The following is a 24,401-nucleotide window of genomic DNA, read 5'->3' as shown; positions in this document are numbered from 1 at the left end:
TGAAGCGAAAACACAGCCCAATAATTTGATTCCCGGAGAGAGTTATAGACTGAAAGAGTGAAATTATATAAAGGAATCCTCTCCAAGGCCTTCCATGTCTGTAATTACAGAAATAAAGCTGGTTGAAAAAAGTTCCACGTGAATATTCCTAGAGTGTCTGCACCTAGAAGGTGCAGTGGGTATGAGAGATGGGGAGAGAGTGAAAACTAATGGAAAAGAAGACCGATAGTCTAGCTGCACAGCGGTGTCCCAAGGCACAGTCCTGATTGAAGCAGGTCTGTTCTCCTCGCTAATGAAAGCGTATTGCTCTAATACCTTCTACTATGCCATAAAAAGACTTTTCATACTCTAATAATTTTGTTCTTCGGTTTTCTATTTCCGCTCCTATGAAATAAATGACGCACTTTCTAAGCTGTTATACTAGAACAGTTGAAGTCTCATTTGAAGGGTGATAAATGTGTGAAAAGACTGCATCTTTCGTAAGCAGAATGTTAAGTTTTAAGTTTTAAGAAGACCCTCCATTAAGCGGTATTGTACTGTTGAAGTGCGCTACTGTTGCACACTGCTATTTGAATGTTAATAACTATGACCCCTTTTAGTTTGTTGTGTACTTCACATATTGAAAAAGGATGTTATTTAGATGTTATTTTTGTACATAAGATGTTGAATAGGTGGATTTGGCATTAGTAGTGTTTCTGCATTTTTCAAAAGTTTTTTTTTGTGTGTGCAGTGATGAGGACGGAGGAGGAAATAGACATCGTCAGCGACATGGAAGGGAAGTTAGTGCTGGCATCCCTGTAGCACTGGAGAGGAGGATAGAGGATCTAGAAAGGGTGTGTATACATGTCTTTTATTAAGATTGAAATGCCCTGCACACATCCATTTTCACATCATAGGCCCTTGGTCATTCACTCAGGAGAAAGCTCTGACTGAGCTTGACTGATCTGTTTTGAGGATATGGAAAAAAACAAAACCGTTAGAAATCAAGTGAGAATGCAGCCAGTTGGATTTACGAAAACTCAACCTGTCCTGCAATTAAATTCTCATTGGTCAATGGAGGCCTGCATCAGTGTGCATTACACACAAGTTAAAGGATTGTTCTGGTGCTTATGTTTTAACTGATCCTAAATCAGTGGTCCTGTTACTTGCTGCTATAAATTCTGAGTAACTCTGACCTTTCTCTGGAAGACATCTGTCTACACTGCTTTTATGAAACACCTTGAGTCCAAACCCTGTGCAATTCACTCTCAAATGTCACTATACTTTTAAAGCAGGAGCCCACATCAAATCTTTGTTATATACTGATATTCAATTTTCATGTCAGCATGGGGTGAATTTCCAGATTTTGTAAGCCATGAGGTTTTTTCCTGCAGTAGGTTCTTATTGTTACATATCTCTCAGCATGAATCAGATTGCACATTAATAACCTTCAACTTAATTGGACTCTGACATGTCTTGCAATAAATCCATATATAAATGTTCAGTGAAGACTTTTGCTAGTTTTGAAAACAGAGATGCATAATGCTTAAACTTTTAGTTTTGATGGTTGAGTAGAACTCAACTATTCAGAGAAGTGAAAAGCTACTTTTGAAGGGCAGATATACGTAATTGAAAAGATTATTATTCTTTTTAGTAGAACTCTTTGATGTTCAATGTATACAGACTCTACATTCACAGTCCATTCAGACCATTTATTTAAACTAAGCTGCAAAACAGTTATTTAAAAAAATCATCATGTATTGACCACAATTTCTGGGTTCATTTGAAGTCGGACATGATGAAATAAATTACTTACGGTTTAGTATGTTTTTCATTGAATAAAAAGAACCAGCTGATAAGAGGAATTAGTTCAGGAAGTAGTGATGATTGTTTTGCGGTGTAGATTCAAAAGATTCAGTCATAAGAATCATACAATGGGCTGTATGTTTTGCACTTAATGGTACTGAAGGACTGTGCGTTTATTGTAGCACAATGTCCTGCTCGAATCGGCGGAAGACTGCATGTTTAAGAACTGTTAACATAATCAAAAGTCAGAAATCATTTGGTTCTGGTATTTTTTAATTAATAGAACCAGTTCTGTATAAGAATGTGTTCTCTGTTCCCAACCGTGATTATAACTCTTAAAAGTACAGCATCAGGAACAGACATTTTCATTCTTAAGTCCAGAGAGTATGTAAAATGGTTAAGTAAAACTAAATTATCAACTAACATTAGAAGAGGACTTCTGTGGAAAAAGATAAATTGCTGCAAAAGTGCTAAGCCAAAATCATGTACTTTAATGACACATTGCTGATGTATGCAATGCTTTCTTTCTGACAGAAGTGTGTGTGTGTTTGCAGGAGCTAGCCTTGGAGAGACAGGAGAACGCTCGCATATTGAAAGCCTATCAGGACAAGGACGACCTGATCGTTAAGCTGAAAGAGGAGATCGACCTGCTAAACAGGGTGAGGAACTGATGGCAGCCATGTAACACCAACACATGTGATTTTAAAAGCATGTGCTGTAAAATCTTACTAGATCTCACATATTCTTGTCCTTTGGAATGTTTACATCTCTACATGTAATGGAATTCAGAAGAGATTTAGATTTGGTAGAAATAATCATAGGTCAGGGTCATCTGTGGTTCTTGCTAAGCATCATTATTTCTATTGCTCATTTTATTTTATTTAAACAGACCCCTACAGTAAATCTAAGTATTAAAAGAATAATTTAGTAACCTTTATGTCGTTTCAAACCTGTATGATTTTCTCTCTTCTTCAGAACACAACAGGAGAGTTTTTAATACAATGGCAATTCATTCACTTTAAAGTTTAAGAAAGGACACAAAATAACTGTAAAAGTAGTCCATGCGACTCATACATGTCTTATGTCTTATATTCAAAGGCATACAATATGTTTGATTGTGAAAGCCCAAAATTAAAGTAATTTTTCAAAGAAAATCGTTGTTAAGCACAAAAAACAATGATAGAATTTAAATTTATGGGTGAACCATTCTTTAAACTTTCATTCATGACCCATCCCACACCATTTCTGCTACATATATGAATGATGTCTGAAAACAAGAGGCTGTTAGTTTTTGAAGTGGATATTTTGGGTCCCCTTGCAATACCTTTACACATCACTTGGGTGAAGTTTGGGTAAAATGTAACCACGGTTTTATTAGGGATGTGTGAAAAATGCTTTTTGATTTTCTGATTTTCATTCTGCCAAAATATTGAAGTTTGTTTTACTATAGTAACGTAATGTAATTTATGGTACATGTACCGTGGTTTTTAAAAACATTGCTCTTACCACAAAAATTGGTTACATGGTTACTGCAGATTTACTATAGTGAAACCATGGTTCATTTTCATAAGGGTGTTTTTTGCTGGAAACCGTGATTTTAAAAACAACAATTGCACCACAAATTATGTCTTACACATGGTCTTACTATAGTAAAATTGTAGTAACCATGTTTTTATTTTTGTAAGAATGATTATGATTTATAGTTTTACTATATGGTTAACATATGTTTATTTTAAAACAATTATAAATTATTTATTTTATTTAAAACCATGGTCAATTTTGTGGTTACTGTGGTTTTTCTACAAATATCGTACTTCAGCTAAGGTTACTGTAGTGAAACCATAGTTCATTTCCTCAAGGGATGGATAAAGGTATTGTGAGAGAACCCAAAATAATTGGGAACGCAAATCTATTTCAGAAAATAAATTCCTTACCTGACCTTACCTGGCAGATGATAAAAAGTGAAGATGCTAAGGTTTTTTTTTTTTTACATAGCTTAAAGCCACACAGAACACCCTAGCAACCTGATAGCAAAGTCCTGGCAACATCCTACAACACCCTAGAAATGTGGCGATGCCTTATACACTGATATACTTTACTCAAGGTTTTTACACACACACACACACATATATATATATATATATATATAGAAGTGTTTGTCATTGTGCATTTACATGGAGTTGTGCATCCCATTAAGTGAAGCCCTAATTGAAAGCATCTGCTTCTGGCTTACCACAATATATTTACATTTGTTTACTCCGTACTAATGGGCATTACTCATCAGCTAACCACTCACTCTGTTTAGTAAGGTGCATCTCTCCTCTGTCTAGTTTACAGGTGTTTTTATTTCATGGAGCTTGTTTTCCCATTTTTTTTCCATCCATTTCCCTGTCCTCAAACAGCTGTGTCTCATGCAGCCCGGCAACCGAACTGAAACGATTACCAAATTACCAGGTTGCTATCTCACAGCAATCAGCTCCATATTGTAAAGCTGCTCTGCCGCTTAGTGGAAGATTACAATTATTCTCTGCTTTAGAGTAACAAATGCTCACAGGTCTCAGAGTGCATTTCCTGCTATAACTCTATGTGAGCTCGTTGTCACTGAATTGAGCAACATTACAAACATTGTGTCTAATAGGGATGGATCTAAAGGTTTGATGTGCTTGTATGGCTATGAGCCATATCACCCTGCAGCTCTTTCCTGGTTGCCCACTATAGTTAAGCGGGGTTGAGCCTGGCCAGTAACTGGATGAGAGACCTCCTGGGGAAAACTAAGGTTTCTGCTGGAAGAGGTATTAGGGAGTCCAGTAGGGGTGCTCACTGTGTGCAGTCTGTGTAGGCCCTAATGCCCAGTAAAGTGATGGGGACACTATACAGTTTAAGAAAAAAAAAAAGCATTGTCCTTTGGATGAGATGTTAAACCGAGGCCCTGACTCTCTGTGGTCATTCTTGAAAAGAGTAGGGGTGTAACTCTGGTGTCCTGGCCAAATTCCCCCCATTGGCCATTCTCAGTCATGGCCTCCTAATAATCCCCATCCCTTAATTTCCTCTACTCTCTCCTCTCCACCAATAGCTGGTGTGTGGTGAGTGTACTGGTGGATGCTGCACACGGGTGGTGGTTGCAGGAGATTCCCCCATACTATGAAAAGCGCTATATAAATGCAAGGAATTATTATTAATGTCACAGTGGAAGTGGGTGGATACTGTGAAACTACAATTATTGCCCCTCAATTCATGCCATTTTAGTTTGAGGCCAGCTCCTGTTCAAGTCAACATGAATCAAATGTAAAAATATTTACTTTGATACTTTTTTATTTTTTTTTATCATTTTAATCATAGCTTTGCTGTGATTCAGTAGTCCAGCTAGCACAATGTTTTCTAGCTCTTTCTGCTCTGGGTCAACTTTAAAACACTGATCCACATTTAGTCATTCTGTTGGGATAAACCCAGTTTGTGGTTCTGTCCCTTTCATGGCAGAGCTGTTTTCTGTGTCTGTGATCGCAGTACATTCTCTTGTTAGATTCCAAGACAAACAGAGCCGCAGAGCCTTGTGTCAACAAATACAGTCAGCTCTGCTCTCGCTGGTATTTCACTTCATATACATCAGGCAAACATTTGACATGTCTCTTTATTATAAGGAAATTAAAGGAGACCTATTATGCAAAATTCACTTTTACATGGTGTTTGAACATAAATGTGTGTTGGCAGTGTGTGTACACAATCACCCAATAATGATAAAAATCCACCCAGTCCTTTTTTTAAAAATCTCCATTAATCATAAATACAGTCTCAGAACAATCCATTTGCAGATTCTGTACAAAGTGACATCACTTTGTACAGGCCTTGCCCATGACTGTTGACGGACACTGCCAACAGACATGTTTGTTTGTGTGTGTTGTTTTCGTTATAGTGCATAGCGAACGTTGAAACAGTATTTGTGTGTGTGTGTGTGTGTTGCTCATCCATCGTTGCAAAACTGCTGAAAAACCTATACAACAAAAAAAATAATTTATCAAATAACCATTCAGAAACTTGGTAAAGTTTCCGAATGGATCCGAAGTTGTTACTTCTCCCTCATCAGTGTCTGACTCCGGTTTAAACATACAGGGCTGAACGCCACTATTTTCGCTGTCATACATATTGCTTATGGTGTCTAGTTATCCTAAACAGAGATGTCAAAACTCTGCCCTGTTCTGGATAAGGGGCGGGGAGCACCAGCTCATTTGCATTTAAGGAGACACACACAAAAACAGCAAATTTTTATTCCCACCATGGCATAATAAATTATCTGTTGGGTATTTTGAGCTGAAACTTCACAGATACATTCTGAGGACACCAAAGATTTAAATTAAATCTTGTGAAAAGGGGCATAATAGGTGCCCTTTAAGATATAAAGTCGCAGGACTGAATGTAAACATGGTGTAAACAAAGCTTCCAGACATGAGGATAATGCTGTAATGCTTTAACTGAAAACTGTAAACATATGCCACTTGAGATTACATGGCAAGGAATGATAATGCCACTTTTATTCTTCAACTAACTACCTGACTTAAAATTGATGTACTGTATATGCTGCCTTTTAAAAAATACAACAGATGGACACCGTTTGGACACAGATTTTACACAATCAGTGTCCGCATCCAATATTTAAGTTTAGTTCAGTTTCATTTAGGCCACATTTTTAAGCTTGAAAGTTTATTTTATAGTTTAAGTTTGAAACCTCAATTTTCAATTTACTAACGTCATAGTTTTCCAAAGTATGCGGTTATTGAGTGTTTTCAGTGGAGCAAAATGCAATTGTACTGTGGATGATAGGCGTATAACAAATTAGTGTGAATGTGGACTTATTTTATTATAAAAAAAAATTTCCCAAGAAACATGTATTATAAACAAGAAATAAAGACCCGTGCACACAATCCAGTCAGTTAAGATCAGTCAACATGAACACACCGGCGTGCAGTTATTATGGATCTGGTGCACATTTACCTTAATCTTTACAATCGTTCACGAATGTAATTCAATTGTATTTTTTTTATTTCTACAAAAAGAATTAAATCTACTCAAATGCTCTTAATTGCCCATTCACTCTTTTGTTTTATATGCTGTCACTCATGTGCAGCCGAAAGCCATTCATATCTGCCCATCAGTGCCTTTCATCATTATTTTGTCTGTATTTTAAACATTAACACTCTTTTATATGCCCATCTTTGCTGTAGTATTAGTGTCATCATAAGTTACTATAACAGAGTGTAATCGGATCATATTATTACCACTTATATCGTATATGCGCCATGAATGCACAAGGTAAACATTACAAATTACTGTGCACATTATCTACTGTGTATATACAGTGTGTTTGTATGTGTATGTATATATATATATATATTAGTTCCCAGCTATTTCAAATAAGCTCATTCATCATTGTACCCACTTAGGTTGTAATTGTTCAGTGTAAAAGATGCCTACCTCTATAAACTGCCTAAAATCTGAAAAGACAGCCTGTGATTGGTTTGGCTGATAAAGTTTGTTTTGGAGTGTAGTCTATGATGAAAGCATCACTGCTGTAATTAACCTGCAGAATGTATCCCATGTCAGTGCTAGAATATGAGATACTATGCAAGGCAAATGAGGACATTCTTACAAACTAGTCCTGAATGTGATAATAATCAGAAAATGATTTGAGAAATATGAGTGGAAGTTTCTGTAGTCATGCACGTAGATGTATACATTGTGTTCTTTCCCCATGACTCGAGTTTAACAACTTCTGCTAAACTTGTTAGGTCTACATAAAATAATCCCATGGATTGTCCATCATCATTAGTGACAGAGGAAACTGAAAATGAAAGTTGTCACTTCAGTGCGAGAGCTTTTGATGAGACCGCACGGCAGCAGGGAGCTCATTTACAGCTAATTGAAGCTGCTAATGTTTAATTTGTTATTATTATTCTTGCTCCACTGAAGAGGAGACCCAGGAATAGAGATGCCGTCTGTCTCAACTTCATGCAGAACAATGGCAGGGCACACAACGTTAGCAAATATGTAATTAGAACACCATTACAAAGACATAATCATTGTCCAATAGAAAAGAGGGGAAATCCTTGAAGAATAGCAGGTAGAAACTATAAAAAGCAAAGTTTGTCAAGACCGTTTCAAAGTTTGGAGTTTAAGAGTCTAGTGTAATTTGAAAACTTGGGCAGTTTGAAGAGAGATTTTAAGATAAATGGAGGGAGTTAGTAATGCTCTTCCAATGTTTTTACATGTTTTGCAGGATCTGGATGACATTGAAGATGAGAACGAGCAGCTGAAACAGGAGAATAAGACCTTGCTCAAAGTGGTTGGTCAACTCACAAGGTAGAGCCAAGTGACCTAAATATCACTTATGGAGTCTAAAGGTCTTGCTGTCGCACCCTGACAGGTTTAGCTGAAGAACACGACAGCCTTACAGCTCCATCCTTTATGCTATCTGCTCTGTTTGTCCATGTTGTTGTTGCTCTCTGGAAGAGGATCTTTGTGTGTTGTCGTGAGGCTTCAAGAATCTGGAGAACCGCAAGATCTCAGCCACACGACAGTGTTACTTGAGGCCTACTCCTTTTATTAAGGGTTATAATGAGGAAGTAATATTCTATTTAATGTAAATGTGCATGTACAAAGGCTATGCTGACTGTTGTTTTAAGGCTTGCAAAAAAGCAGCATAATAGACAAAATGCAATTGAATGTACGCGGTGCGGCACCAAATTAAGAGGAGTTTTGTTCATGTTTTTCTTCTAGCTTCAAGGGTTTTGACATTCAAATTGCAATCATTTTACCAACTTGGCAACATGAACCTCTTTGGCATATAATGCAGGTTAAACGTCTCATAATGTTTTGTCACATGTTTCCAAAGGATTGCTTTCATGACAAAAGAAAAATTAAATTTTATCCCATCCGGAATCTTTCGTAGTCATATGAGCCTTAGTTTTTTCCAAGAGAATGACACAATGATTAAGTCTCCAGCTTGAAGCTTGTAAGCTGTGTTGTTTATAGTGATTATTATCATTGATTTATCATCTGATTTTTACATTTGACACAATTCACATTTTTACAAGTTGTTTTGTGGTATCAATAGGTGTTGCTACACATTATGCACTCATTAATATTAATAGATTAGGCTACGGCAGCACATTTTTAATTAACCAAACCAAATGGCGGAGATGTCATTTAAATGTGTTCATATCCAATAAAGACAGCAATGTGACATTTCTGTAAATTGCAAATGTTTGGTCACCACTTTGGGGTTCATATCTACACTGATGCTAACCAGTGCTTATTACATGTATTCTATAAAGTATTTGGAGGGTGTAAATTGTTTTTAGACCGTATCGAGGGGGGATATTTCTGTGTCCCATCGCTTTGCTTAATGCATGAACACAAGATTGAATTAAAGTTTGAATAAAAATCTCTCATGACCAAAAATGTATTTGTTTGTGTAGTGTATGTCGCATTTCCCTTAATAATCATCATTCTTATTATTTTCTAATATGAGAATCTCATTCTCCTTACAGTATTACAGAAAATGTGTATTATTAATATAATGCTATATGACTTATTAAAATCAACATAAAAAAATACTAAAATGATGTATACTTAACAATTGTACACAACAAATGTCACAATGCTAAATAGAATATATATATATATATATATATATATATATATATATATATATATATATATATACTGGTTAAAAAATTCAAAAATTATTTTATTTATGCAAAATATAAATCCTTCCTTTTGATTTTGGGGTTAAACTGAATATTTCCAGGAGAGTTGCACCCAGTTGCGAAGTATTTCACAACGTTTGACATAACTCCCACTCTTTGAATTGAACAGGCACAGATTGCCACCGCAGGAAATTGTACAGAATTCATTAAAAAACTATCAGAGGATAGCGGGCAGGAGAATTTGCTATCTGGAAAATGCAGGGACTTCACGCAGTAAGGCGTGTCTGCATAGTAATAAAGCAATGCCTTTGTGGTCATTAGAGCTCTCACCCTGAGAGTGGAATGCCCGCTATCACACTAATACTTTAGTAATTGCTTCATCCCCCTCTCCATTGCTCCAGGACAGACATGCGTCTGAATTAGCATTTTTATGGAGAAAGAGCTGGGCAGATTCTTCTGGGTAATGTTAGAACACAAACACATCCATTAGTGAACTTCAACACCACACCACCTTATAAAATGTTTGATGCTCAAGTAATAAATGGATACTGGTGTACACAGCCCTCAGATTTCTCTTTCTGTGCAATTATGATTATGAAAATTGCCCTATCGGGTACCTGTGTTATTAGAATTGTATGAAACCAGATAGAAGATAGAGAGCAGTTATACTGTATACATGAGCCATTGTGAAGCTAAACAGTGAATTGCAAAAATGAAACTCTGACTTGTGGTATCCACTAACAGCTCTATTAATGAAGAAACCAGAGAATCACACCATTCTGAAAGATAGTCTCTGGTTTTGGTGAGGAAACTCAGAGTGCTGGATGCTTGTATGGAGAAGCACTTCCATGAGGTCATGATGGTTCTGGTTCAAGCTCAAACTAGGACCAAACCATTAAGAATAATCTCATTTTCAGATTTCTTTTTATGATAAGGGGCCCAAAGAACCTACATTCATGTAAGAATTTGGTAGCCAAGTATAATGAAGAATAGGCTTGAGTCTTATGGGACTCAGGTTTAAGTCCTAACTAAAACACAAGTTGTATTCCTTGACTTGCTCCTTGAAGATGTTTTGAGATTTGTTAGCTCATCTTCATAAATCCTTCAGACAAGGAGGCCCACAAAACCTATGCTAATGTTAGTCTGTAGCTCAGTATGGAAGGGAATGTCCTTGAGACAGAGAAATCTCTCTGCTGGTATGATTCCCAACAAGAACAGTATTGCTCCTGTTTTGAGACTAGTTGGTTTCTCTTCAGAATGACTACAGACAAATAGCCTCACACAACCCCAACCAATGTGAGAACCTATTAGTGCAGTATGAAAGGGAATGACCTTGTGGCAGAGACACTGATGGTTGGATTCTCAACAAGAATGGTGTTGTTATTGTTTTTTTTTTAATTGTAGATGCTATTCTTCATCTTCTGAATTACTTCAGACAAGGAGGACCACAGAACACATGCTAATGGGTCAACCCAGTAGTTCAGTATGGAAAATAACTGCCTTGAGACTGACTGAACACTGGTTCAATTCCTAACAAGAACAGAGTTGCTCTTGCTTTGAAACTAAATGGTTAAGCTTCAGAATTACTTCAGACAAACAGCCTCACAGAACCCCTACAAATGTGAGAACAAAGTAGCTCGGTATGGAAGGGAATGGCTTCAAGACAGCGAGATTGCTGGTTCATTTCTCAACAAGAACAGTGGTGTTCTTGTTTTGAAACTAGTAGGTTCATCTTTAGAATTACTTCAGTCAAGGAGTCTCACAGAACCCCTACAAATGTGAGAACAAAGTAGCTCAGTTTGGAAAATAATGGCCTTGAGACTGAGAGATCGCCTGTTCAGTTCCTAATACGAACAGTGTTGCTCCTGTTTTGAGACTAGTTGGGTCCTCTTCAGAATTACTTTAGACAAGAAGGCTCACAGAACCCCGACCAATGTGAGAACCCGGTAGTTCAGTATGGAAGAGAATGGCTTTGAGACCGCTGGTTGATTCCCAAAAAGAACAGTGTTGCTCTTGTTTTAAGTCTACTTCATTCACCTTCAAAATTATTTCAGCCAAGGGTTATGGTGTAAAAGACACAAGCATATTCACTTGACACAACCCCTGTGATAACATATCCCCCAAATTGATGCAGACAAATATAATTATTGCTGTGAATAAGGAAAGCTCTTCAACCATTCCACCAATGGGTTAGTGAGTCTCAACTGCTCGTTCTTAGTTTTGACTTAATTTCAGTGAAGTTATCATGAAAACAATACATTAGTAGATGGGTAGAAGAGTTACATGTCTTGCTCAAGGGTACAATGATGATGTGGCTTGCAGAAATGAAAATGAACAAGGTTCTGGTTACCAGTCCTAAGCCTTAACCACTACACCAGCAACTTGTACAGGAAATAATTTTTATCTTGACTAACAGAACATCCTGAAATAATCCCTTAATAGGACAAATGAAAAACTAATATAGTGGCATAGAGCGTTTACATGCACATTCTTACCGAAAATGTGTAATGTCATGTAAATGCCTTAAACTGCATTCCTATATATATATATATATATATATATATATATATATATATATATATATATATATATATATATATATCACACTCACCTAAAGGATTATTAGGAACACCATACTAATACTGTGTTTGACCCCTTTCAGCCTTCAGAACTGCCTTAATTCTACGTGGCATTGATTCAACAAGGTGCTGAAAGCATTCTTTAGAAATGTTGACCCATATTGATAGGATAGCATCTTGCAGTTGATGGAGATTTGTGGGATGCACATCCAGGGCACGAAGCTCCCGTTCCACCACATCCCAAAGATGCTCTATTGGGTTGAGATCTGGTGACTGTGGGAGCCATTTTAGTACAGTGAACTCATTGTCATGTTCAAGAAACCAATTTGAAATGATTCGAGCTTTGTGACATGGTGCATTATCCTGCTGGAAGTAGCCATCAGAGGATGGGTACATGGTGGCCATAAAGGGATGGACATGGTGAGAAACAATGCTCAGGTAGGCCGTGGCATTTAAACGATGCCCAATTGGCACTAAGGGGCCTAAAGTGTACCAAGAAAACATCCCCCACACCATTACACCACCACCACCAGCCTGCACAGTGGTAACAAGGCATGATGGATCCATGTTCTCATTCTGTTTACGCCAAATTCTGACTCTACCATCTGAATGTCTCAACAGAAATCAAGACTCATCAGACCAGGCAACATTTTTTTCCAGTCTTCAACTGTCCAATTTTGGTGAGCTCTTGCAAATTGTAGCCTCTTTTTCCTATTTGTAGTGGAGATGAGTGGTACCCGGTGGGGTCTTCTGCTGTTGTAGCCCATCCGCCTCAAGGTTGTGCGTGTTGTGGCTTCACAAATGCTTTGCTGCATACCTCGGTTGTAACGAGTGGTTATTTCAGGCAAAGTTGCTCTTCTATCAGCTTGAATCAGTCGGCCCATTCTTCTCTGACCTCTAGCATCAACAAGGCATTTTCGCCCACAGGACTGCCGCGATACTGGATGTTTTTCCCTTTTCACACCATTCTTTGTAAACCCTAGAAATGGTTGTAGCGTGAAAATCCCAGTAACTGAGCAGATTGTGAAATACTCAGACCGGCCCGTCTGGCACCAACAACCATGCCACGCTCAAAATTGCTTAAATCACCTTTCTTTCCCATTCTGACATTCAGTTTGGAGTTCAGGAGATTGTCTTGACCAGGACCACACCCCTAAATGCATTGAAGCAACTGCCATGTGATTGGTTGATTAGATAATTGCATTAATGAGAAATTGAACAGGTGTTCCTAATAATCCTTTAGGTGAGTGTATATATATATAATTTTTTATTTTTTTTCTGAATTGACATTTGAAGCCCCCAGATATGTTCTGGTATAGTAAGAATTTAAAGTTGCATTGCCAACATAGGTTTTTAGAAAAAGACTCATAGAATTTGTGAACTAAATTTGTGACACTGAAATTATGAATTCAGGGCTTAGTGGCATTTTTATTAGCACACAGTCTGAAATAAATTTCCCTCAAAACTACAATAAGAAACCAAATAGATTTTTCAATGTAAGGATGCTACAGTCAGAGACTGCAACACAACAGACCAGGGAGTAATTCAGACTTTGGATCCACAAGTAGAAATATATTAAAATGAGAAACCAGTGGCAAATAAACCTAAGGGTTGTCTCAAATCATATTAGGTGAGCATACAAGGGTCAAACTCAACAAAATCATCAAAATTGCACAGGAGAAAGATTAAAAACAAGAACAACCTGCACAGACCAAACCATGGTGCCACTCATAATTGACCCTTCACTAAGCCCCGCCTTAAAAGCGTTTCTGACCAATCCTGTTGCCGGGCCACCATTACTTTGACACTCATTTAATATTTTCCAACAAGAGCCTAGGGGAGTAATGTGTATGAGTTGTTGTAAGCAAGATTTTATCAAAGTGATTCAAAGTAGGTAAAATGCATTATTGTCAGGTCACTTGTAATAATGACACGAGGTACCCAGAGAGGATAATTTTTTTCATTCTTCTAAAAAAAATCTTTAAATAAATCTCGCAAAGGGGGGCGTATCTCAGCGAAGTTTCAGTTACATCACACAAACAAGTGGCAATTGGAATATGTGCAGTACTTACATAACCAAACAGGAAATGAGACACTTGTGAACAAGAAGAGTAATGAGTTGTTACAAGTCAGTATTCAGGTGAGGGGGCCCTCTTGTGGTGTGGATGGAGGTTCAGAGTCACAACATGTCACAGAGACACACTTGTCGGTATCTGTGCCTCTATCATGATGTGGTAAAGACTAAATTATAGACCTGGGTCATTATAATTATGATCTATTATTATATATTATACACCATATACCATTGCCCTCGGTCCTGTGCTACAGAGCACTGTGCAATGTATAAGTGTGTTACATAATCATATGTGTACCATGTAAATTCAATTCATATTTATTCAAACACCATGCATACTTACCTCTTCTGCACCTCACATGATCCTTTGTACTTATCTGTGCATAGAATATCTGTGGTATATCTGAGTATTTCTGTTCATGTTTTATTCTGTCTCACTATCAAATTATTATGCATACTGTGTGTGTGTGTGTGTGTGTGTGTGTGTGTGTGTGTGTGTGAGCACACTTTGCAATAAAGCTCTTCTTACTTGGGAAACCCTTGTTATTCGACAACCAGCTTGGTGAATGCATCTGCTCTTAGACTCATGGGGGTTTTTCTCCTGAGGGATTTGTAACCTTTCTCAGATCATGACCAAATTCTGCACTCATGCTTGAGTTTCAATGTGAGAAGTTGCACCCAGCTACAAGTCTCATCTCTTATTCATTGCTCTTAAGCAGACCTTGAAGATCTACTGTGAGATGAAGGGGCTGGCTGCCAAGTAATATTTACGTAATGGTGCAAGATGGTCAAAGTCATGTATACCGAAATGCATTTGATCCTGTGGTGCTGATAGTCCTGAGACCCCCTTGCACACACACATATGACTCAACTCTTATCTTGTTCTTGAAGGGGCCCATATTTCTTTATCAGTGTTTCCGTATGCTTAGTCCTGAGCACCAATAGGCTTCTAGGATATCTCTGGTGCTCCACACTCAGTAAGTCTGATATTGAACTAAAAACACAGAAATCTTTTTCCTTTGATTTGTTTTCAGATGCGTCCCTCATAATGTATGAATTTTAATATTGCAGAGTTATAATCCTGTGTGCAGATGCACTTAATGACTATTATGATCCCATTATCACAACTCTAATTCTTCATTGCATAGTATGTACTGTATACTCTGTGCATTATTTATCTTTTGTGTATGTGTGGGCATTTCAGTTGCTCTTTTGACTCATTATTTGATCGGAAGTTAATGAAGAATGCAAAATTATTTGGTCATGTGACAGCAATTTAGCATAGTAATTTTCGAAATGTTTGTTGTTGCCAAATGCATTTGGAACATTTGCACGATTCTGTTTCACAATATAGCAGGCAGTATACAGTGTAACACTGTAAACACTGTGTGTTTAATGAGCGGTATGCTAGTATTCTTTTCAGTACATAGCCAATGCAATAGCTTTTAAACAACAATGTATCAGGCATATTTGCTTGCTGTATTCTCTTGAATAGTTTTTTGCCTTTTGAATGTTGTGCTTTCCCTCCAAGTTACCATGTGCGTGACTGTGCAAACACATCTGAACACCAGGGCTCCAAAATTTGACCTTCCTTCAAAGGTCAGGGTCATTTATTGATGTGACATCCCCTGTCCGGTGCTGTCAAATCAGTTTTATTATTGCTAACATAATTTATCATTTCACAGATGAAGACACATAACTGTTTTGTTATGTTCTGTTCGGTTTCTTTTAAAACCATCCTTACATAAATGTACCATAGTAACCATAATTTCCACTAAAATACCTTCTACAATTATTTGAAATATTGTAAATAAATAAAAATAACCATATTTAATCCCCCTATATTGTATTTACAAAATTGTTGCTACGATCCTTCTTTTGACCTTAAATGAACTACAAAATACGTAGTCATTTTGTATACAAAAAATAAACGAAATAAATAAAAAGGTGTACACTTTAGATACCATTTGGGTCTGAAAATACATATGTGAGCAAACACTTTTCTCAGAATAGAACAGCTCTCAGAATTTCTTTGGTGAAAGGTGAGTAAACACAGTTTTATTGTAATGCTTATAGCAATAACTATAATTACCTTGGTCCTTTCACAGAAACGGGCTAAAAAAGTAATCCACCACAAATTTGATTTCTTTACTTTTTTACAGAAAAGTGTTTTTCTGCATATCAAATTCAAAATAATATTTCCTCTTCAGTCATTGACACCCTTCATCTGTCACAAGAATGCTGTACATCCTGTATTTCTGTACTATATGTCTGTGCAAGACCTACATTTATAAATATTTATATACAAACATAATTCATATTTTAAATGCATTCTACACAAATGATAATATTTTTGAAATATGTGTACCCTAAGAAATGTACTTGAAAAATGCACTTATTAACCCTCCTATGGTATTGAAAAATGGCATCTCCCTTTGGTATTCACAGTCATTTTTGACCGGATGGGTCAGATGTGTAACCCCTTTCTTCTCTTTTTCTTTTTTGGATGATGATGATAATGATACAATTTCGTCTTTCCTGAAGTAAGAACAATACAATTGTGCATTTAATTTGGGATTTTATGCTACTTTGATCTTTGCATATACAAATAAGCAAATATTTTGTGAAAATATGAGAATGTCACATAAATTATAACTGTGCCATTCCAGTAACAGCCAGTAGATGGCTGTAGCCACCTACTGTGTTGTCTGATGGCTGGTTGTAACCTAATTTTATATTTTATAACAAAATATGCATTTTGATAGATGGATAGATAGATAGATAGATAGATAGATAGATAGATAGATAGATAGATAGATAGATAGATAGATAGGTATTATCAGTCTACTATTTGTCAAAATTTAGCATTTTAAAATTGATGTCAGTTTTTGCAGTTAATGTCATTATGCATGCAATCAAACCTGACCATGGTGTTACAAAGAGAAGACACAGAATTAGCATTTTTTTCTACCAATAATTTATTTCAACATACAAATTTAATAACTCAATGTAAATGCATAATAATGCGAAGAAAATTAACATCAAGAAACAGAAATAAATTTATTTAGCAAACGTGCGTGTGTGGGTGTGTGTTCTGCATTGTGAGTGTGATATCGTCCCACCCCTTCATTTCTGACTGTGTGTGACTGATATTTTTTTATTTGACAAATGTACAAAACAAAGCTCTATGTTATAGTCTCACCAGTTAATTTTTGTGTGTGTGTGTGTGTTTTGTACTGAGGAGTCTCACCCTGTCATTTTTTTTATTTTTTATTTATTTATTTGTGTTTTGCACTGAGGAGTCTCACCCTGTCATTTTTTATTTATTGATTGTATTTGACAGATCAAATAAATGATCTGTTCTTTGGTCTTTTCCATTCATTTTCAATGGTCAGTCAGTTTTGACTATGAAAACCAAAGGTGTCTTTTTTTATACGACCACTTACGACTTTTCGACTCGAGCCCTTTTTTTTTAATTATTTTTTTATTTTATGTTCAGATGGCAAAGACTGAAAAGTCTTGTACTGCCCAGATAAAGGAAACAATTTATATATTATTACAATTAAAAAATTATAGGGTTCAAATTATAGTTCATCCCACAATGATATTTCTGTCATCATTTACTCACCCAAACCTGAATGACTTCCTTTTTAACATTTGTGATTGCATATAAAAAATGAACAGTACATTCTTCAAAATCTCTCCTTTTGTGTACAATGGAGAAAAGAAAACCATACGGGTTGATGACAAAAACTATTTTCATGTTTGGATGAACTATTTCTTAAATTACTAAAAAGTAATTTGATTTCAGTAACTAATTACTTTGTAATCAGATTACAACTCAGTTCTGTGAGGTTTTGCAAAAGTACACTGTTTAAATGGTCCCCAAATCACTATTTAGAGTCCAATTTAATATTCAAAAAGTGGAATAATGGTCACTGAAGAAAAAAAAAGCTCTTGAGAAAGTTCTGTATCAACAGGAAATAAAACATTTTTATTGAACATTTGTGTAGATGATTTATATAACAACAGTCAGAAACTCCACAGAGTGAATCACTACACAAAATGAAATGAAATTGTTAAACACCTCATCAAAATGAAGGTATACACAGCAATATAACTGTCAGCTTGCCACTGGGGCCAGCAGTATGGCAGAAAACACACCCCGAACAGTTCTACAAGATTACAGAGAAAATTTCCACACACAAAAATACTCAAGCAGGCAGTTGATATACACAAAGGCAACTAGGATCTTCCTACAGCATCAGATTCTAATTCTTTACACAGCTTTTTCTTGAAAGGTTAAGTGTGGCTTTTTGTCATTGTAGAGTATCAGAGTCTTGTTTGTTACACACTGAGCAATTGGGATTTTTTAGTGGTAGTCATCGGGTGCAGTTGTCAGAGCTGTTTGCGTGCTTTGGTAGGCTTTAGAAAAAGATAGCATTGCTTTGCAGGGCTAGAAATGGCTTTTCAATCTACTTTAAAAATCTCAGAAGTGCAAAAGGCAATGCTGTCTTTTACTGTACATCCAGTCCTACACTCGATTTATCATGTAGACACATGAAATTACAATCACAACCCTTTTGCCATATGAAATATGTCATATTGTAATCAAGATTCTAATATTTTTATCACTCTCTTTTTTTGTCCTTGTTTTATAAATAATCTATAATATCGTAGATATTGTTATAAATGAGAGTACATAAGCTAACATAGGAGTTATCTTAGTTGAGTAAATATTTGTACCTATAGTTGCGATTATAAGTTTAAAAGGAGCTTTTCAACCGTTAGATCTCTCCGTCAGGGTAAGATATCATATTAAGCTATGAAAAGAACACATGAATCAATATTTATTGCAACAATGAAATGAAAGTGCCAACTTGGTCCCACAATAAAAAGTAAAAACGAAACACACAGTCAATACTGTACATTCTGAATTCCATAATAAATAAAAAATGGTGTTCAATAGGGCCCTAAAGGAACAATAACCAAATAGTCATAATGGAATCATAACAGCGATAACAAAATGGTACAGCCAATCATATTACAGTAAAAGTACAACAGATAAGTGTCCATAACAAGATTGATACAATTCTCTTATATCCATGGTGATTTCAATAATGAGGAAATTATATCAGGAGAAATATAAAAATATATATACACCTATTTGGGAGGAGGAAAGGTTTTATTTGTATATATATACTTATATATATATATATATAAAGAGAAATTATCTCATGTTTAGGGTACTTCCTATATGAATACCCAAATGTTTGGGAGGTCAGTTCTGTGTGCAGGAAAACTCAATGGGAACAAATGGAGGAATCCTAACAGGTTTGTAAATGTTGAGCTCCAATCCACACACAATGTACATGTGCTGTGACCTTACTGAACTATGGTCATGGAATACATTTCACTGTAAAGGGTTTCTTTTTTTTCTTTTTTGTCCCCCATTGGGCGATACCACCCATTTCAATACAAGAGAATTAACTCACAATTATTGCACAGTGCTCAACAAAATGCTGTGTGGACTGACCCGCGTACGCTTGGAGTCTTCTCGCCTCGTTCGGGAATAGCTCCACCTGACATCCCGGTGGTCAACGCGTATTAGAAACTGACGATGCTCAACATGTGTTCTCACTCACACACTTTCATGCTCTTTGCATGTAATAGGGGAATCGGAGCACAACATCACTAGTTAGTACAAGATGGCTGCTACCTACTGAAAACTACAACGCTAAGCACACACCGCAGTCACAGTGATATACAAAGCAGTCCCTAAAGACTCCTATGGTATGACAAATAGCTTTTTTTCTTCTTTTGTTTTTAAGTAAGAGTGCTACCACCTACACAGTAACATTGAAAACACTTAGAAAGTCCTCCCGAAGCTAGCATCTAGTGTACACAAGAGGTTCCCCCAAGAGAACGCATGGTTTTAATGGACTAAACTTCAATTCACTCTCCTGTTAGACCCGTAGTAAAGGATATTAGTATGTAATGTAATCACCTGTGCAGACCATTAACTTTTACGGTTATTGTTAAAGGATTCGCTAATGCTAATGCTTGGCCGAGACATTAGCATTGGTGCTTTCATGTGGTTTCGATTGAATAGACTGTGCAAGCTGAGCTCTTGCTCGTTTTCCAACCCAGTGTCCTAAATGAAACTAAGTCAACATTATCGCAGTTTCTTGACACACAAATGTCTTTTTTTAGAGATGGTACAGTGCAAAACAGTAGCCACAGGGGAAAAGGATTGGCAGTTATGCATGGCTAACTCTATTGTCACTGAGAAAAGGCAACAGAAAGCAAAGACTGCTGTTTAGGGCACCGTTGTGGCAAAAAATACATTGTTCCTCAATGAATCAAATCTACAACCACTATCTAAGAGGAGTGTGCATGTAGGGAGGGGTCGTGTACATTTCGTACCTCCCTGAAAAAATTGGCAGTGTTTAAAAGCTTGCCTCTTCTCCAGTCAACATTGTATAGCACAGGATTGACCACTTTTTAAGTTTCGCTTAAATTGTGACGATCCCTCAACCTCTGATTACCTTTTAATTGAAGGCATTTGGGAGTCTTCTGAAACAGACGCCCCGGTGTAAGTATAACTCCTTCCCCCATTGCCCAGCCTTTAGCAAAGATCGTAAAAAAAATCATGCAGTTACCAAAAATATTAAGATGTTGACTTAATCTAGAAAATAGTTGTCTTAAAGCTAGAGTCAAAACTCCTGGTTCGATTTTTTGGAGGCTGAACTGTAATTCCTCAACAAAACAAGTCCAACAACAGGACTGTTGAAAGAAAGCAGTTCACAAATTATTGTTAATCAAGCTTCAAGGAATGCAATGGCTACAGCTTGTGACTGTACCGTAAATGGTCAATTTCTAGTTTTGTGAAGGGGACAAATTGGATTTGGGAAGATAAAAGAAAGCATATATTGTTTAAAGAAAGAAGCAAACTGGGGACCTGCTTTCCTAAAAGTTAACAGCATCACCATGTGGGACAAAAAGGCTGATTGGTTTCTGTCAAGTAAGAATTATTTCGAATATAGTGGTTCAAGCAAAGTGTACAGGTCCTCAGCTTGATAAATTAGTACAAAAAACGTTATTATGAAATCATGTGCTTCTAGAACTTCCAGCAGCATATTATATTTATATCATGAAACCATATTTGTTAATGGCCTTTGAGTTTTGTGTGTATTGTATGTGCATGTTATATCTGTATGTTTTTAAGTAAACATGAAGCACAAAACCGTCCTTTACGAAGTGAGTTTACCTCCACTAGCATCATGCCGGTTGGAATTCATTAACTCTTAAATATTTATATATAGATATATTGTATATATATTTTAGTGGAATGTAATAAGGTAAAATTCTTAAAATTCTTAAATCCCATTATATATAATATTGGCTCTTCTATGTCTGCATTTACATAATTTAAAATAGAACATCTTATTAAAAACATCGAGATATACACAGATTAGGAAACAGGTAACAACATACAAACACATAAACTAGAAATCATTTTTGTCTGCATACTGATATATACACCTGTTGTACAATAAATTCCTCCAGTCATGCGCTATCTATACAGATCATATTGCTTAAAATATGGGGGCATTTGGTTGGGAATTTTTAAGGTCATGGATGGAGATGAAACAAAAAAACAACAGAGGAAAGTTTATCGAAGAATGGAGGGCGTAACAACGTACGCCTACGTAACAACACAACATCTTGAAGGGGTGGGGTGGGGTGTGGTGCTCAAAGTACCATTTGCTAGACACAAAAGTAGGAGTGAGGGTGCATGAATCCTTATTTCACTGAGGTATTTACACGCACGGGGTAAAGAGAACTACACTGGTGGGGTGGGGGGTGCATGGGGATGCTTTATTTTTTCTGAGCAGCCAGCTGGGCGTCCACTTCCTCCTCTGGCTTGAGCACATGCCACTGGGCGATGGGTCTCCTCGGGTTGGCCAGCATATCTGACCAATGACGGATCTCAGTGCCTGTGCTATTCAAGCCCACAAACACTTTGCCGATGGCATCGTTCTTGCCAATCTTGTCATAGTCCAGAACAGTTATAACAACTTGAACTTTCTGTAATAGACATAAAAGAGACACAATTATAGAATGAAACTCTAAACATTGGTATTCTTTACAAATCGCACATAAAGTACATCTGTATGGTGTGCTTTCAGTTACCACAAGCAATACATTTGACTTGTCCCTCAGTGTATAAACACATATGTACAAATTACATGTAATTAAAAGTAGGAACAGGAACAGAAATGCTCATATTTTTTAAGTGCTTACATTTCTCCATACAAAAATGTGTACAGTGTTAATACAGCTCTGATGAGGTTGGAGAACACCTGTAAGGGATCCGTGACCATTCCTCCATACAGAATCTCTATGTCCATGTTGGTGAACTCTCCTCTTCAGTTCACCCCACAAATGTTATATGGGGGACTGGTATGGCCTTGGCAGAACCTTGATTTTGTGGTCATTGAACCATTCTTGTGTTGATTTTGATGTTTGTTTTGCATCATTGTCCTACTGGAAGATCCAACCAGGGCCCATTTTAAGCTTTCACGCAGAGGCAGCCAGATTTAAATTTTTATCTGTTGGTATTTGATAGAGTCCATGATGCCATGTATCCAAACAAGATGTCCAGGACCTCTGGCATAGAAACAGCCCCATAATATTAAAGATGCAGCACCAAATTTAACCGTAGACATTGGGTACTTCATCTCTGTGTGCGCCAAACCTATCTCTGGTGTTTGTTGCCAAAAAGCTCTTTTTTTTTGGTTTCATCTGACCATAGAACCCAGTCGCATTGGACATTCCAGTAGTGTCTGGCAAAATGAAGACACTTAACTTTAGTGCTGGATGAGAGCAGAGGCTTTTTTCTTGAAACCCTCCCAAACAACTTGTGGTGATGTAGCGGATTTTTTTTTTTTTTAATTTCTGACCCCAAGACCCAGTTAATTTCGGCAATTCTCCAGCTGTGATCCTCTGAGATTCTTTGGCCACTTGAACATCCTCCTCACTGTGTGTGGAGACAATATAGACACACATCCTTTTCCGGGCAGATTCTCAATATCTCCAGTTGACTGGAACTTGTTAATTATTGCTCTGATGGTGGAAATGGGTATTTTCAATGCTTTGGCTATTTTCTTAGGAAAAAATAAAAAAGGATAAACAATGTAGATTCTTTTTTCACAGCCTTCTTTGCTCAAATTTACCAAGGTTGCCAATATTTTTGACCACCACTGTATATATATATATATATATATATATATATATTTCACATGATGATATTATGCTGGAGCAACACTTTTTTTTCCAAATACCAGGAGAATTATCTCAGTGTGAGGGTCTCTTCAAGGGCCCGTTAATCTGAAATGCCATGGACCATTGAAGAGTCAGCTGACAGATACCATAGAAAGTCCAGCGGGTGCCATCAAAAAGGTCCAGACAACTATGGTAAATTGAGTTTGTTTGGGGTCAATGGTTCCCTCTCAGTTGCTTAGTGCCCGATCAGCCCAGAGTATTGAATGCAAGCAGACCATAAGAATTAACATCTTTACCTCACTGGTTGGATTTCACTGACCAATGAGAAAAGGCAAGGGGCCATTGTTCTTGAGAGCCAGAGCTAATTTGCCATATTATGAACACTGAGGGATATAGAACATTGAATGAGGAACAGTTAGTTTGGCATAGCTGCTTTGAGAAACATGTGCTGCTTTGTCAGAATATGGAGGTAGGCCTCTCTGGTCTTTGAATTCAAAGCAGCTGACTCAGAGCATAAAATGTGTCCTATGATCCATGAAATGCAAATCAATTTGAAGTAATTTTCCTGTTATTGCACTACCAAGCATTGCGTCCATTTTATTCTTCAACTAATTAGCAACAAAACTTTCTTACGCAGTCTCACGCAGAGCTTTATCATGCTTCCCAAGTTACTTTTTGGCTGTAATTTGCCAATTAGGCTAATTCAATCAGCAGTTTAAAACAACAAACATGGAAATGGGAAATTTTGTTGGATTTGCCTCTGCCATATCAGAGTTGAGTTTTAAAAAAGTGAGACTCAATTAAATAAATACAATTACAAATGAATTACCTGGATTTGTTCAAATGGCACTTCGAAACTGAAAGACTCGTTGTAGTAAGGGTTGAGGGTGTTCTTTTTGATTGTCGTCTTCTTCTTCTTCAACCGCTTGCCGTTTTGCATCAGGTGGATTTTCACATAGGGATCTGGCAACACAC

At 36.9% G+C, this 24,401-nt stretch overlaps 2 protein-coding genes across 4 annotated transcripts in view; one reads left to right on the top strand and one right to left on the bottom strand.

Annotated features, from left to right (window-relative positions):
* pawr (PRKC, apoptosis, WT1, regulator) overlaps positions 1 to 9,230 on the top strand; it is a 78,257-nt gene extending 69,027 nt beyond the window's left edge. The window contains exons 5-7 of the mRNA XM_052120458.1: positions 731 to 833; positions 2,340 to 2,444; positions 8,054 to 9,230. Coding sequence (XP_051976418.1) covers positions 731 to 833; positions 2,340 to 2,444; positions 8,054 to 8,140 — 295 coding nt within the window. The 3' untranslated portion in view covers positions 8,141 to 9,230. The remainder of the gene's footprint in view (positions 1 to 730; positions 834 to 2,339; positions 2,445 to 8,053) is intronic.
* Positions 9,231 to 17,204: 7,974 nt separating this feature from the next.
* Positions 17,205 to 24,401, bottom strand: part of LOC127639027 (synaptotagmin-1-like) — a 287,031-nt gene continuing 279,834 nt past the window's right edge. For all 3 annotated transcript variants that reach the window (XM_052120840.1, XM_052120842.1, XM_052120841.1), the window contains 2 exons: positions 24,256 to 24,389; positions 17,205 to 22,229 (listed from right to left, as the gene is read on the bottom strand). In XM_052120840.1, coding sequence (XP_051976800.1) covers positions 22,020 to 22,229; positions 24,256 to 24,389 — 344 coding nt within the window. In that variant the 3' untranslated portion in view covers positions 17,205 to 22,019. The remainder of the gene's footprint in view (positions 22,230 to 24,255; positions 24,390 to 24,401) is intronic.

This window comes from Xyrauchen texanus, chromosome 47 (genome assembly GCF_025860055.1).
Source record: "Xyrauchen texanus isolate HMW12.3.18 chromosome 47, RBS_HiC_50CHRs, whole genome shotgun sequence".
In the NCBI taxonomy this organism is placed as follows: Eukaryota; Metazoa; Chordata; class Actinopteri; order Cypriniformes; family Catostomidae; genus Xyrauchen; species Xyrauchen texanus.
Note: the sequence above shows the minus strand (reverse complement) of the source record. Positions and strands in the feature narration are given on the sequence as shown.